Here is a 15,401-nt window from a genome sequence, read left to right on the forward strand (position 1 = left end):
TTAAAAATATTTTTTATATTTAAACCTTGTTTATTACTTAGTTACAGCATATAACCAAAAAAATAACCTTAGAAAATATATTTCAAAGCCTTTGAAGGTGATCAATCCTTCTCAGCAATTACTGTAAGATGTTTATCAATCTCTTGTTCACTGAGGATTGTAAATTTCGGATTATCTCTTGAAACTACACCTACTTCAATTTCAGTTGGCTTAAAATCAACAGATAACACGCTAGATAAACAACTTATAGCCAACTGAATCACATCATCATGTTGTAAATCTTGCTTCTTCTTCAATTTTTTTTCCAAATAACTGTTACCCTCTGTTTGTTTGGCTCCAACTGCCACTGCTCTATAACCACAATAATAACCTGCAGGATCAGCCTTATATACGCATGGCCCCATTTCATTATCATATCCAATTAGAACCATTGAACAACCTAAGGGACGCATTTCTGCATTTTGTGTGTAAACCTATAAAGCAAAAGTAATTATACTAGAAAGGATTTTCATATAAAAAAAGTCTAACTTGGGAAATATCAGCAACTCTTCTACATAGAGCATCAATGGGCATTTCATAACCATTCTTGTATTTAAATTGTGCAGCTTCATAACGAGCTCTTTGAACCTGAGACTTGCTGTCTGCTATCATTCCAGTCATAACACATCCTATATTGTCAGTTAACTAAAATCAAAAGGCCTAATAAGATTAAAAATTAGTTTAATTAGAGTATATACCTGAAACAAATGAGTGATGGTATTAGCATCTACTAATTTATCTGGAATTTTCCTTTGAGTCACACAAACGGCCGTATCGATTCCTTTGATTGCCACAGAAGTAAGGCCGGCTTGGTTAATAGCCTTAAAAGCATATTCAACTTGATACAAACGACCCTCGGGTGAAAAAATTGTTATATGGCGATCAAAACCAGCACTACTCCCTCTAGACATGATTTTGGTTTGGAATTCTTTAAAGTTAATCAAAGCAACAAAACTTTAAAGAATGATATTGTAGTTTTAAAGATCTGTCAAATACAATGACAGACATTTTTAAACGTAAAGTATGTTTGGTTATCTAAGGGTTAGAACTTTGTCTTCGTTATTTACTTGGTCACAGAAGGAAGACAATGTATTTTAAATTTTAATAAATCATGTCCACAGAGTATATATATATATATATATATATATATATATATGTATAATTATCATATGTATATAATTAAATATTATCTATACATTTAAAAAAGATATGGAAGTTTTTATGTTCCTAAAGGGGAACGAAATAACAGTTTTTCTAGCCATATTATTGTGATGATCCAAAATGAAGTCTGGAAAAAAACTATAATTATATAAAAACTTACATTATAAAAAATGCAACTGAATTATTCAAATATTATTAAAAACAAAAGATGAAATGATTTAGGACCATTTCCTCCATTCTATTTTTTTGCAAAAAAAAAACTGATAAAATGATAATGAAAACATAAATTATAATTATTTGTTTATATATATATATATATATATATATATATATATATATATATATATATATATATATACATATATATATATATATATATATATATATATATATATATATATATATATATATATATATATATATATATATATATACATTCACATATATACAACATTCACAAATATTAAACAATTACAAACACAAATTAACGGCCATGCCCCCGCAAGATTTGAACCCTCGGCTATCGCAACAGTAGGAGTTATAATTATTATAATTTTTGGTACTTATTTTAAATATCCATAAAAAATATCATTACTTTTTAAGACATTTAGAAAAATCTTTTGTAGGCTATTTCACTATTTTTATTTCTTCTTAAAATATCTATATTTTTATACTTTTGAATTAGAGTTGCCGAAAAAATATCGATATTTAAGCCGATATTTTTTTTTGTTCGATATATCTATAATTTTTGGGTTGATATTTTTCGATATTAAAAAAAATCGATATAAAATTTGTCAAATAAAGCTCGATATATCCTCACTTTTTCTACATCCTTATTTCAAATGTTTTGTGACTTTCGATTGGTCTCATTCGATAATCCCCAACGCTAATACCAACTAATACTTAAAAACATATGGGGAAGATTTGGCGGCAATATTCATAAATGTATCCGAAAATAAAGGTTTATATTTTATGTGTATGTAGTAAGAGTTCAGACTAGCTAAGAGTGAAATTTGAGAATCATGTCGGAAAACGGACACGGTTCTACCGTAATTGGAAGTTTGAAAGACTTGCAGTCCTTTATACGTGAAAGAGATAATTGGCAAAATATATTTTACATGACTCCAATTTCAGACCTGTGTAAAGAATATCCCTGTATATTAGGAATAGATGAAGCCGGAAGAGGCCCTGTTTTAGGTATGATTTAATGCCTGAATGAATATACCTCTATATCCATACATTTATTTTCTAGGTCCTATGGTCTATGGAACTGCATTTATTCCCATTAATGAACAGACTCTCCTAGAAACCCTTGAATGTGCAGATTCTAAAGCATTAACTGAGGAAAAACGTGATGTTATTTTTGAAAAAATATGTGAAAATCATAATAAATTAGGCTGGGGTGTTGAAATTATAGCTCCAAACACTATTTGTAACAGTATGCTTAGTAGATCAAAATATTCCTTAAATCAGGTTGGTATTGACTCATTTATTTGATGAAGAAAAACTTTTTTTTGCAATAGGTATCAATGGATGCTGCCATAGGTTTAATTAAAGCTGCACTAGCACAGAATGTTAAGATAGAGCATGTTTATGTAGATACTGTAGGAAAACCAGATAAATACCAACAGTATCTAAAGACAATATTTCCCAATTTAAAAATAACTGTAGCCAAAAAAGCTGATTCAACTTATCCGGTAGTATCTGCAGCAAGTATATGTGCTAAAGTAACTAGAGATCATGCATTGAAAGTATGGAATTTTATAGAGGGTATTGAAGTCAGTGAGTTTGGCAGTGGTTACCCTGGGGGTATGTGTACTTCTTTCATTGTATTACTCTTAGTAATTAGCAGTAATAATTTTAGATCCCATTACAAAAAAATTCCTATCAAATCATTGTGAGCCAGTATTTGGTTATCCTCAGTTAGTAAGATTTAGTTGGTCCACTGCATCTACTCTCTTGAAAGATATCGCATATCATATTGAGTGTGAAGAAGTATATTATAATAAATATTTTTAAAGTTTACTATATTGAGTTTTTTTAGGATGATGGTGAAAAAACTCCTCCTGCTACACAGAACAATTCAATAACAGCATTCTTCAAAATGACTAATAAAGGAGGGACTAAAGCTAAAACTAGGCACATTTTTTTTAAACAAAGACATCTGAGCAGAAATGTAGAATTTTGAATGATGTACATGGGGTTATATTTACTTATATTTAATGTAATTTCACTTTTTATTGATATACATTTTAAACACTATTTCTGATACACTCATAAATTTTGTTTTTGAAGTCGATGATATTCCTTCAACCTGATGGCTTGTATGTTAATGAAGCCACTCGCATCTTGTGGGCTAAATGTTGAGTGGCGATCCATCGAAACTAAGTCTTCATTATATGTTGTTGTATTAGAAACTCGTCCCAATATTGTTACTGCAATTTAATACAACACTAGTATTTTTAGATAATATAGGAATATAGAATTACCAGAGCCTTTATAAACCTGCACTTTTACTGTTCCTTGTACTTTTTCTCCAGCTAAATCTAAACAATTCCTTACATACTGGCCCTCTGGCGAGAACCAGAAACCATTGTATATATAATCGGAGAGTCTGCAAAACAAAGGACAATAATATTTCTGCAAAATATATTTTAGACCAACCTGTCCCTTAATAGTTGTTTGACTCTATAGATTTCCTTATCCAAACAAAATACTTCTAGATCTGTATGGGCTTGGTACAGAATGGTACCACCTGGGGTTTCATAGACACCTCTCGACTAAAAATCAATACAAACTATTTAGTGGAATAGATATTAAAACTGTTGGAATACACACTTTCAATCCCAAGAATCTGTTTTCGACGATATCAATTCTACCTACTCCATGATCTCCGCCTATTTTATTTAAAGTGGTAAGTATTCCTACCGGATGTTTTACAATTTGGTCATTCGCAAGTTTTAAGGCAATAGGGATTCCCTTTTCAAAAGATATTTCAAATCTAAAATTAAACTAGCTATTACAAAATGATATTCAATTAAGTAACATATACCTGACACTTTGATTACAAGAATTAAAGAGAGACTTGGTCATGATAAATAAGTCTTCCGGAGGTTCGTTGTTAGGATTCTCAAGAATGCCTGATTCGTAACTGATATGCATTAAATTTGCATCCATACTCCATGGAGCTTTAGGTGTAACCGATACAGGAATGCCATTCAGCGCGGCATACTTAAGTAAATCCTGACGTCCTTCAAACCGTTTAGTGAACTCCTCTATTCTCCATGGCGCTATTATCTAAAACAACAAACGGCTGCAGAATGACTGAGTATAAACATATAAATGACTGAGCAACAACATACTTTGATTTCAGGCATGAGTGTGTAACAGGTGAGCTCGAAACGAACTTGGTCATTACCTTTCCCTGTAGCTCCATGGGAAATATATGAAGCTTTATTTTCCTTGAATTATATTAAATTTTATAAAATCACAGAATGTATATCTGGCTATATTACCTTGACACAGTTGACTAACCCAACAGAAATACATGGCCTTGCTAAAGACGTGCCTAATAAATAACGATTCTCATAGAGCAGTCCATAGTTTATAGCTGGCCAAACATATTCTTTGACGAAGCTTTCTTGTATGTCGTCGATAACGACCTGATTTGCAAGGGATAGTAAAAGATATGTATTTTACTTATTCACATAGTCACCTTCACAGCGCCAATTTGTAGAGCTTTTTCTCGAGCTGCTTGAAAATCTTCATCCTGTCCAATATTTCCCATATAACAAATTACTTCAAAGCCTTTCTCAATTAGCCATTTTAAAATGCAACTGGTATCTAATCCGCCAGAATAGGCCAGCACCACTTTTTCTCGAACCATTGGTGCAATTCAACTAATTCTTAAGCCTAAACCCAACAGTTCTTTATTTAAATAGTTATAAAGTCAAGAGGGTATCATAATATTAATTACAATAACAGAGCTATTATCGGCCTTGCGACTGGTCCCATAATCAAAATATTCTTGGATTTCGCAAAATATTATGAAACAGTTATGTGGTAATTGAAATAAATAAAATAAAGCAAGTCGACGATATTTATTCTTAAACAATGTTAAATTGACAGATTTATTTTGGTAAAATAATCGTACATATCTCTAAAACTCTAACGCTGAAGATATACTTTCTATGAACAACTGTTAGATCCATATTATACTGTTATAGATCTTAATACTATGCAAAAGAAAAATAAGCATTAGTAAATAAATGTATTTATATATATTTATATTTTCTTTTGTGTCTCCATCTCATTTGTCTTTAAAATTACAATTCAAGACCAAATCATAGTTTCATACTATATTGAAACATATTTAAGATGAACTTATTGTTCTAGCGAATTGCTTCTTGATAATCAATATTGATAATATTGAGTAAATAACAAAACTACAAATAGACTAGATATACACTAAGAATACTGTTGATAGTAACCAGGTTGGACAACTACCAACTGGATAACTGCATTTATGAAATGTACAATGCCGTCTTAAATTAGATAGGCCCTTACATTATTATATCTAGAGTAACGTTAATAGAATTTGGGAAGAAAACCGCTCCTATAACACGGCTTAAATTCCAATAGAAGGAGCAGGCATAACATTTCACGCTGCAACGATAATTTCAATTATTATTATATAATGACATATATTTTAAAACAACTTAAAAAGAGCAAATAGGTTGCCATTGAAATGGATAAAGGAATCTACATTAACAAATCATGTTCTTATTTTATAGGCATGGAAATATACAATGCCGCTTAAAATTAAAATAACGCTTGGCAATTGCAGTATAAGATTTCAAAATTATAAAGATTATGGTTTAGTTGTCAATATTAAAGGTGACCTTTTTAAACGCGTTCTAGTTGGATGTGAGCTCTGTAAGCTGTTCAAGGAAGGCTCGTGGAGTGAGGATATGCGACGAACCTATAATCACCTCCCAATTTTTTAAGGCGTTGGTCACTTCGTACGCGCATCGGATCTCTGAAAAACAGATACCTCCTACAACAAAAACTATAAGTCGAGGTACGTTTTTAACTGTTTGCTGGCTCCTGTCTTTATGCCAATGTCCATATCGTGCACTAGAAAAAAATTATATAAACAAATTTAGTGTTTTGTTAAAATCGTTGTGATTACCTGGATGGAGGATGATAACCAGTGCTTTGGGCTCGCCCGGCTAAGAAGGGAAAATGTTTCTGGTCCAATTTGTCATCAATACAATCCTCCATGATGTCTTTCACCACAGGCGTCCAGCGCGACATCTGGTAGGTCTGTTCTGTAATTCTTTCTTTTCGTGGAACTGTGTATGGTTTTTTTCTTATGCCAGCCTAAATAAAACAGAATCAATACTATAATAGAATATATTTTGTGAAATGATTTGTCGATTTCGTTGTCGATCCAAGCCAGTGTTCACCAAGAGATAATGTCTAACAACTACTTTTCAATATAGGTTTGGATGCATTTATGCGAATAAGTATTGTTTTGCGTCGTGAAGCTACAAATATCTTGACAAAGATACAAAGATCTGATGATTCTGACTAACATTACCGACAAATACAGCTTAAAAACAAATGCAGTTAACATCAAAGTATCAATAGATCCATTAGTTCTACTATTTTAAACCTCAACATCCAGCTAGAGCAAATGCTGGAGTTTAAGTACCTACAATGCAATAGCAGAAACTTTCACTTGTCTAAACCGGTTTGAGAGGAAGAGAAGGAAAATTACAATCAGGATTAAAATCTGGTTCTTCAAACGTGTCCCAATTTTCCTTGGTTGGTTTCTGACATGGTTTCAAGATATGAGCACTGTTAAAGTCTTAAATGTGTGTTTTAAAGTATTTGAAATACGACAATGAAAGCAACTTCTGCATATTTCTCTCCGAGATAATATTAAAACTGAAGTAATTCAATCAAAATTCAAGAATCAGTTGACGAACAAGTTCAAGGACAAAAAGTACAATGATCGGAACTGTTTGTTAACCCTAAAATTAATGAAATCCTCACTGACCCATTATTCAAAATTGACCATTTGGATAGAAGATGGAACAACCAGTCCAAACAAGATATGAATAAAATCATAGAGGGTGGTGCGGAAAATAGGAAACTAACACTCTAACACCATTTGAACATGAACATTTTCTACTTACTTCATTGATCACATTCACTCCTAGGTATTGCAAATTTGAGATGGTTTGTTTTTGATTGATTTGTGCGTGGGTTGCCAACTTTTGCAAATTCTCATCTGAAATACCATTTTTCGTCATAGCATATAAAGCGATGATGCGCATTTTATCGTACTGGTCAGTTATTTTAGGATCCAGCAAAATGGGGACAATATTTCTCATGTGATCCTTAATTTTTTCACCTTCAGCATCCGTTCCCATGGCTAGATCCTAAATCAAACAAACTTGTCAAGTCAGTAATATGCTCTGACAACAAGAAAGTATAATACCTGTTCTACTTTACACAATTTATCAACATATCCCTGATATTGTTTCATACAATCTTCCGCTAGTTGTAAATGAGTTGCATACTTAGACAACTCTTTTTGATACTGGGGCATTTTCTTAATCATAGTAGATAAATCTTTCATTGATTGTTTGTCGCTGGCTGTCATTCTTTTAGAATCTGTGAACTTCTTTAAGTTCTTAGTTACGCTTTGAGATACAACCGCGATGTGTTGGTGACGTAATTCTACCCACATGTCATCGTTTTCATCCAGCAACACTTCCTTCTTTACACCAGCAGATGCTTCATACCTGAATTTGTGCAAAATATTATTACTTTAAAAAAAACCACCATATTCCTCTACTCACTCATAAACATCATTTTGAATATTGAGCAAATCATATGCCATGGCCTGAAAAGTTAACTCGTGCAGTAAGGGTGAAACACAATCAAAACCACGGTCAAGAATGAGAAGTTGGGAACGAGCTTTCTCTGGTCCTTCACCCATAGTAGGTTCATCTGCTTTATAAGCATCTAACTTCTGTTGAATGAGCTGCGCTAGTTCGACATTTTTATCCCAATCGCTATGAAATTATATATTGTGATACTGAAGTTGGTTTATTTGTAAAATTACCTCCTGTAACGTACAGATGGATACTCTCCTAATGTTGCGCATAAAGTAGCAATTTGTTCAGCCATTCGCTCTAAATTAGCACTATATTTCTGTGAGAAACTCGCGTTGTAATAGCATTGGAATGTTTCTGTGCAGTCCAGCGAAAACACCTGCACATATTTTAGATATTTTAAATAATATTCCTATATGGAAGTAGTTCAAAAATCCATAAAAACCGAATACTTCTATAGTTGATATAGAAAGTTTTTGAACCACCTCTGCTTATATTAAACACATAAATATACAAAATTATGTTCTAAGGAGTCTTCTGCTATACAATAATAAGAAATTATATAGAACACACCTGAGACTCATAGGGCAAAAATGCAATGTTGATCTCCTTTAGAGTTTTAATTTTCTTGGCTGCACAAGATTTGCACAGCTCATTGAATAATTCCTCCGGACATACTATGGGCAAACCAATAGTTTTCAGAATGCACAATTTGAAGATTGTATAAATTGAAAAAATAAACCAACCAAAAAATAAGAAAAAAATTCGAAACAACCAAATATTCAACAAAGAAAAAAAAGCAACATATTAATATAAATAATTATAGATGTATATATTATATCATTACAACACTCAGGATGTGTGTTGATCAGTTAATATATATTACATCCTGAATTATCTTTCATAGTATATATACCATGGTTTCTCAATAAATAATGTAGTGATTATACTATGAAGACATTTTATAAAAAGTTCATTTCATCGTATACACATATCAATTTTAATTTCAAAAAAAATGTAATACCTGAGATTCACTAGGTATAAACGCGACTTCTATTTCTTTTAAAGTTTTTATATATTTGGAAACACGATGACTTGACAACTGTTTAAATAGTTCATCTGGACATGCTACAAAATTAAAAATAAAAGGAACATAAGGTAAAAAAACAGAGAAAACAATAATACTGACAATTCTTCTATTTGAAATTTAAAGCCTTTACCTTCAGTAAAAAATACATGAGCAGCCTTGTACATTATATGTTTTGCACCATCAAAATCCCTCATGAGAGCTTCAACTGATTCTTTTGAAGGGGTAATTAAATATACTGCTTCCATAGATGACAGCGGTTCTCTTGTTTTAAATATATCTTCTACCACTACACAAGATATCATTTGAGTTAAAATCAGTTGTACAATTATAATAATGAATACTTACATGTTATTCCCTCTGCTGATATATCATGCATTTTACAACAGGCAGAAATCATTCTCATCGCCAATTTATCAACCACCAATACTCTCCACTCCATTTTTCCAGCAGGTCCATTTTTCTTTGTGGGTCGATATTTAATAACTTCATTCATAATTTCTAAATAAAGGAACAATAATTAACGGCAAGATAATAAAACAAATAAATAAAATAATTATGCAAAATTTGCCAATCCGGCTCTGAAATATTGATATTTGTGACGTCAGATTGATGAATCAATGGATTTTCTTATGATTAAAATTTTCTGTAACTAATATCTTTAGCCAACAAAAAAAAGTATAAATAATGACAGGTTATTCTAAGAAATTAATATATATATTACATATAGAAATGTATACTATGTTATTAAAGTGTTAATATTTTCATTATTATTAATAAAGAGAAATAAAAATTAGTAGCTTACTTTGGCCAACTTGATTTTTTAACGCCATTGTTTACTATCTTAATATAACAATAGAACTGGATCAAAAAGTATAGTATAGTAAGCACTTCTAACAATAAAATACTAAACGAATATTAATATCTGAACTGTCATCAGATATACCGCAACGCCAAATGCAGAATCAAATTGACAATATTGACAATGTACTTGACTTGTACAATGTAGTAGACTACAGAGAAGTGAACAAGACCTGGCATATGATTGGTTAGGTAAGCTCATGCGTACTTATTTAAAATGAATACCTCCATAGAAAAAATACCTCTTCAATTTAGTTTGGTTATGTTAGGGGTGTTGGCCAACGAAATAATATCGATATATAAAGAAATATCGATATTATTTAAATATCAGAGAAAAAAATATCGATATATTTTTGCAACAAGTTATACAACATTTTATATGTATTGATATATTGCAAAAAATATATTGATATTTTTAAGAAAAAATAAAAATAGTGAAATATTAGCCTAAAAATTTATTTTCAAAAAATATCGATATATTGACAAAAAATATAGATTTTTTTGTGCATCCCTAGGTTATGTACCTATGATAATACTGATATTACTGATCATAGAGAAACTTTCTTTGAGAGAAACTCTATGATACTGATTACATACATTGTTAATGGTACTTCGTTGAGAAGTAAATTTAAGGATATTGTTTCTCTATGAACACAATTCATTTACAGTTATAATATTGATAACTACAGCACAATTAGTGGAATTGAAAAACTTAACTCAAAGTAAAATCAAACTTCTTGTATCAATACATATGTATTATATGTTGCTCAGATTTACTTTGTTGTGTTATACCTTTGTTCTTCACTAAATAATTTAAAATAATTTTAATAAGAGCTTTTAACTGAGGTAATGGGAACATTAGTGGAAACGAGCCAAGCATATCGTATTTTCCAACAACAAAGAATGATTAAATTAAATTGTGTATATTCACATATTATTGATATATTTCCTTTGCATCTGGTTTTTTTGTCACACTACCAATATGCTCTACATATATCTTGTATATCTCGATTTTCTCTTGTAACTTTATTTTGAATATATAGAGTAAAGTCTATATATGTATTTTGCATATTCTAAATATGTGGAATGGTGTCACTATTCATGTCTTCAATATTCTTATTTATATACACATCTTTGCACATCATATTTTTAAATAACTATGAACAATGTCATTAGCATTGATATATGTAAATTCAATGTTAGACAGCTATTATGGTTAAATTTTTTATATGGGTTACATTTTGCCTCTCTGTCACTACGTGAGTTTTGAAAATTAACCTATCCCGCTAAATTTATTGATATTGTCACGTCTAAAATATATAATATTTTTTTCTTCATATTTTATTTTTAATTAAGTATTTTAATTAACTTTATGTTAGTAGTATACAGGACAGTAATAAATACTGGGATTGATATATATTTATAAACTCAATTTGTCACTTCTGCTTCGTTATAGTTTGTTTATTTCTTGGATTATCAAAATTATAGCCTTATTATTTATATTATAGTTTTAATAATTTTTTTAAGAAATTAAGAAACGAAAAGCCAACTCTAGATTTAGCAGATCATAAACATAAACACCACAAAATATTGAGAATTGAGAACACAAAATACAGAGGGAATTCTCAATATTTTGTGAATATAAACATTAAAGATAGCGTTGGGAACTATGGACTGAAAACACTCGAAACAGTCGTTAGTCAAAAAACTAGCGACTGAAAATAGTAATTACTAGTGTTGAGAACAATCAACTGAAATCAATTATCGACTGTTCAGTAACTGACTACTTTTTACTATCGACTATTTAGGCGCTATTTTTGGTTCGACTGTTTTTACTAGTAACTGTTTTCAGTCGACTGTTTTCAGTCGCTATTTTGGGACCGACTGATTTTATTACTATTTAGTAGTGTTGGGAACAATCGACTGAAATTGACTATCGACTGTTCAGTAACTGACTATTTTTTACTATCGACTATTTCAGTAACTATTTTTGGTTCGACTATTTTTACTAGTAACTGTTTTCAGTGGCTATTTTGGGTCCGACTAATTTTATTACTATTTACTATCTACTGTTTCAGTCGTTTACTTTTAGTTACTATTTTCGGTTCTACTAGTTCATTCGACTGATTTTTAACGTTCTGGCCTTCCGTTCTAGCCGCGACCTTGAAAGTAATGCACCGAATTTATGTTTATATAGATTTATATGTAATATATGTGGTTTTATGTTTTTTTGTAGTTTGCTTGTGAATAACTGTATATTGTAAATTAATATAGCAGCATTTTGGAGCGCTAGTTTTCGAGGGCAAAAAAATTAAATTGTAAACGATAAATAGTAAGATACTTTTGACTGGCATAGTAGGTAATACTTTGGACTGGTATAATAGGTAATACTTTTTTGATGAATTTTCACGATTTTTGTCCAAGCCTCTTGTTTGTCGAAACTTTCTTCCTAAAATCTTGAAAACCAAAATTAGGTTCTAAAGGTTTCAGAAATTTCATAGATCCAAATGATTTGAAAATTTTTTTATAGCAGCAGTTGTTAAATTTCTTTTAAAAATATTAACCTTAAAGGGGTGAATAAAGTATATTAAATATTTGTAATAAATATATTTTCTGATAAGAAAATTCTACTTTAATATTCAACAATTTATTTTATTGGCTATTAAGAAGAGCACCACAGTTTTTATTTGTTAACGAATGGACTATCTTAACAGAATGTTTTCAACTTTTAAAGCCCATTGAAATAATCACCACCGAGTTATCTGGAGAAAGATATCCTAACGATGTCTTTAATTATACGGTTAATAAGAGGACTGCAACATTCCATCAAATCCAGGATTTTAACAAGTGAATGGGGGAAAATACAAAATTTTCTATTAGATGTCATCAATAAAAGGCTGGCAATTTTAGAAATGAATACGATATGCGGGAAATCCACATTTTTAGATCCTAGATTTAAAAAAGCAGGATTTGGTATTGCAAATAATGCTGTGGTGATACAAAAAGGTATCACAAAAGAGGTATCTTCTATTCTAACTTCAAAAAATACAAATATAGTTCCACAACTCGAAATTCAAGACAAAACTACTGACCAAGAATGTATTGACATCTGGAGATATTTTGATAAAAAAATGACTAGAATGAAAGAAGTAATTACTCCAAGTACTGCAGCAACTTTACAGATGTAGCAGTATTTAGAAATTCTATTTATTAGGCGTTTAGAAAACACATTGGATTTTTGGCAAACCCATAAAATGAAACTACATGAATTATATCACTTACACGTAATATCCCTCTATGCCCGCAACATCTGTCCCCTGGGAATGAGTTTTTTCAAAATCTGGGCAAATAATTAAAGATCGAAGAAATCGCCTCACGGGAGAAAAGTTGAACATGATAATACACAGTAATTTAAAAATATTTCCGTTCAAAAGTAAATAAAACTTTTATTTAAAAAGGGTTGTAGTTATTGTACGATCATTTTTAGATCATGGATTAGATGTTTTAATGATTAGGTATACGTTTACATTTTGTTTAGTAGTTATGGTTATGGAAAATCTTTAGTTTTTAGGGTTTATTTAAGTTGTATTGTACTATTTATATTTATTATGCTGTTATTTAAAAATAGCAATTAATATATTAAAACACGGTAAAACATTTGTGGTGTTATTATTCCATTCCTTTTTACACATTCACAGAACATTCAGTATAAAAGTAATCCTACTTCCTTTAAATTTATTTTATTTATTACACAATAATAGAAATTACGAAATTAGTAATTTTGTTTTCCTTTTCTTTTTTAAGGTTATCACGTAAATGAATATATATATATATATATATATATATATACATCTCTGTCTCGCTTATAGTGCCATTGGAGAATATAAGAACATTTAAAATTAACTAGTCCAAGTATTTATCTCCGTTCTTTCCTATCTCACATTTTATACAGACAAGAATTCGTACATCTTCGTCGGACATCAGGAAAGGAAAAAACAGTCGAACCGTGCATTTGACTAAAATAGTAATTACTATTTTTTTGACTATCGACTGTTTCGGCTGTTTTGGGACTATTGACTGTTTCGACTGTTTTCAGTCGATAGTTCCCAATGCTAGTAATTACTATTTTCAGTCAAATGATCAACTTGACTGTTTTCTTTAAATTCATGATGTCAGACAAAGATGTACGAACCCTTTCCTGTATACATTGTGAGAGAGGAAAGGACGGAAAATTGCTTGGAGCAGTTAAATTTATATGTGCATATATTTTCCAATTAGTATAAGCGAGATGGAGACGTACTTATTCCTTCATGTACTAACTTTAAAAACGAAAAGGAAATTAATAATTACTGAATACTATTAACTAGCGTTGGGAACTATCGACTGAAAACAGTCGAAACAATCGGTAGTCGCAAAACAGTCGATAGTCAACTAAAACTTAATAAAAATCGAGAGAGTAATCAAAATATTACCTATTATTGCTATAAAAACAGTAAAAAGTATTTTACTATTTATCATTCACAACTTAAATCTTTTTACCCTAATACATTAACAATCTTGAAAAATATAGTTCCAAAATGCTGCTATTTTAAAGTACAATATATTGTTATTTATAAGCAAACTACCAAAAAAATCATAAAACTATATATATTACGTATAAATCTATTATATATATGTAAGCATAAATTGGGTACATTTTTGTCAAGGTCGCGACTAGGACGACAGAGCCACAACGTTAAAAATCAGTCAAATGAAACTAGTAGAACCAAAAATAGTAACTAAAAGTACACGACTGAAAGAGTCGATAATAAATAGTAACAAAACCAGTCGGACCGAAATAGCGACTAAAAACAGTCGACTGAAACAGTCACGTAAAAATTATTAAAGTTGGCCCAACCAAAAATAGCGACTGAAACAGTCGATAGTAAACAGTAGTCAAATAGTAAACAGTCGATAGCCGTTTTCAGTCGATATTTCCCAACGTTAATTAAAGTGTAGTTATGGTAATGCGCATGAGCAAAACAAAACAATCATAGAAGACGTCTTGTTAACTTTTCTGGAATCTGTCAATACTCCAGATTAGGGATGCTAAAAAATTTCCCGTTCTATCGATATTTTTTTAAATATATATCGATATGTTCCCGGAAAATTTAAATATTTAAGCATTTCTACTATTCAATTCTAGCATTAATAAGCATGTCATTGACATAAAAATGCTGGTAGTTAATTTTAATAAAGCTTTAAAATTAGTTTTTAATTCTAAAAGTTTAGTGTATTTTGATATTTAATTTTAAATGTTTATTAAGATATCCCTGGAAAAATCTTTAAATATATGATTATATTAT

At 30.4% G+C, this 15,401-nt stretch overlaps 4 protein-coding genes across 5 annotated transcripts; 1 reads left to right on the top strand and 3 right to left on the bottom strand.

The window, feature by feature from the left end:
• Window positions 1-9: 9 nt before the first annotated feature.
• LOC143206719 (proteasome subunit alpha type-6) lies at window positions 10-1,057 on the bottom strand. Its single transcript, XM_076419386.1, has 3 exons — window positions 738-1,057; window positions 529-684; window positions 10-473 (listed from the first exon to the last, which is right to left on the bottom strand). Exons 1-3 carry the CDS (start codon window positions 948-950, stop codon window positions 102-104), a joined length of 741 nt encoding a protein of 246 aa, XP_076275501.1. The 5' UTR covers window positions 951-1,057; the 3' UTR covers window positions 10-101.
• A 1,025-nt stretch (window positions 1,058-2,082) lies between these two features.
• Window positions 2,083-3,462, top strand: LOC143206724 (ribonuclease H2 subunit A). Its single transcript, XM_076419391.1, has 5 exons — window positions 2,083-2,397; window positions 2,453-2,673; window positions 2,724-3,009; window positions 3,065-3,195; window positions 3,245-3,462. Exons 1-5 carry the CDS (start codon window positions 2,223-2,225, stop codon window positions 3,386-3,388), a joined length of 957 nt encoding a protein of 318 aa, XP_076275506.1. The 5' UTR covers window positions 2,083-2,222; the 3' UTR covers window positions 3,389-3,462.
• On the bottom strand, window positions 3,404-5,130 carry Ass (Argininosuccinate synthase). Its single transcript, XM_076419390.1, has 8 exons — window positions 4,916-5,130; window positions 4,716-4,862; window positions 4,563-4,661; window positions 4,253-4,497; window positions 4,039-4,201; window positions 3,865-3,980; window positions 3,690-3,814; window positions 3,404-3,635 (listed from the first exon to the last, which is right to left on the bottom strand). Exons 1-8 carry the CDS (start codon window positions 5,084-5,086, stop codon window positions 3,475-3,477), a joined length of 1,227 nt encoding a protein of 408 aa, XP_076275505.1. The 5' UTR covers window positions 5,087-5,130; the 3' UTR covers window positions 3,404-3,474.
• Window positions 5,131-5,285: 155 nt separating this feature from the next.
• Window positions 5,286-10,220, bottom strand: Rop (Syntaxin-binding protein Rop). Of its 2 annotated transcripts, none has more exons than XM_076419388.1 (10): window positions 10,001-10,220; window positions 9,544-9,696; window positions 9,329-9,484; window positions 9,133-9,236; window positions 8,339-8,487; window positions 8,073-8,288; window positions 7,709-8,015; window positions 7,404-7,649; window positions 6,392-6,582; window positions 5,286-6,336 (listed from the first exon to the last, which is right to left on the bottom strand). In XM_076419388.1, the coding sequence occupies exons 1-10, from the start codon at window positions 10,026-10,028 to the stop codon at window positions 6,117-6,119; spliced, it is 1,770 nt and encodes a 589-aa protein (XP_076275503.1). In that variant the 5' UTR covers window positions 10,029-10,220; the 3' UTR covers window positions 5,286-6,116. The 2 variants fall into 2 exon arrangements, with proteins under 2 accessions (XP_076275503.1, XP_076275504.1); XM_076419389.1 differs by lacking the exon at window positions 9,133-9,236 and adding an exon at window positions 8,682-8,785 and having other exon boundaries at window positions 10,001-10,219.
• Window positions 10,221-15,401: the final 5,181 nt, after the last annotated feature.

This window comes from Rhynchophorus ferrugineus, unplaced genomic scaffold, assembly GCF_030347505.1.
Source record: "Rhynchophorus ferrugineus isolate W39M unplaced genomic scaffold, kcgeb_rfMv2 rfM1, whole genome shotgun sequence".
Classification (NCBI taxonomy): Eukaryota; Metazoa; Arthropoda; class Insecta; order Coleoptera; family Curculionidae; genus Rhynchophorus; species Rhynchophorus ferrugineus.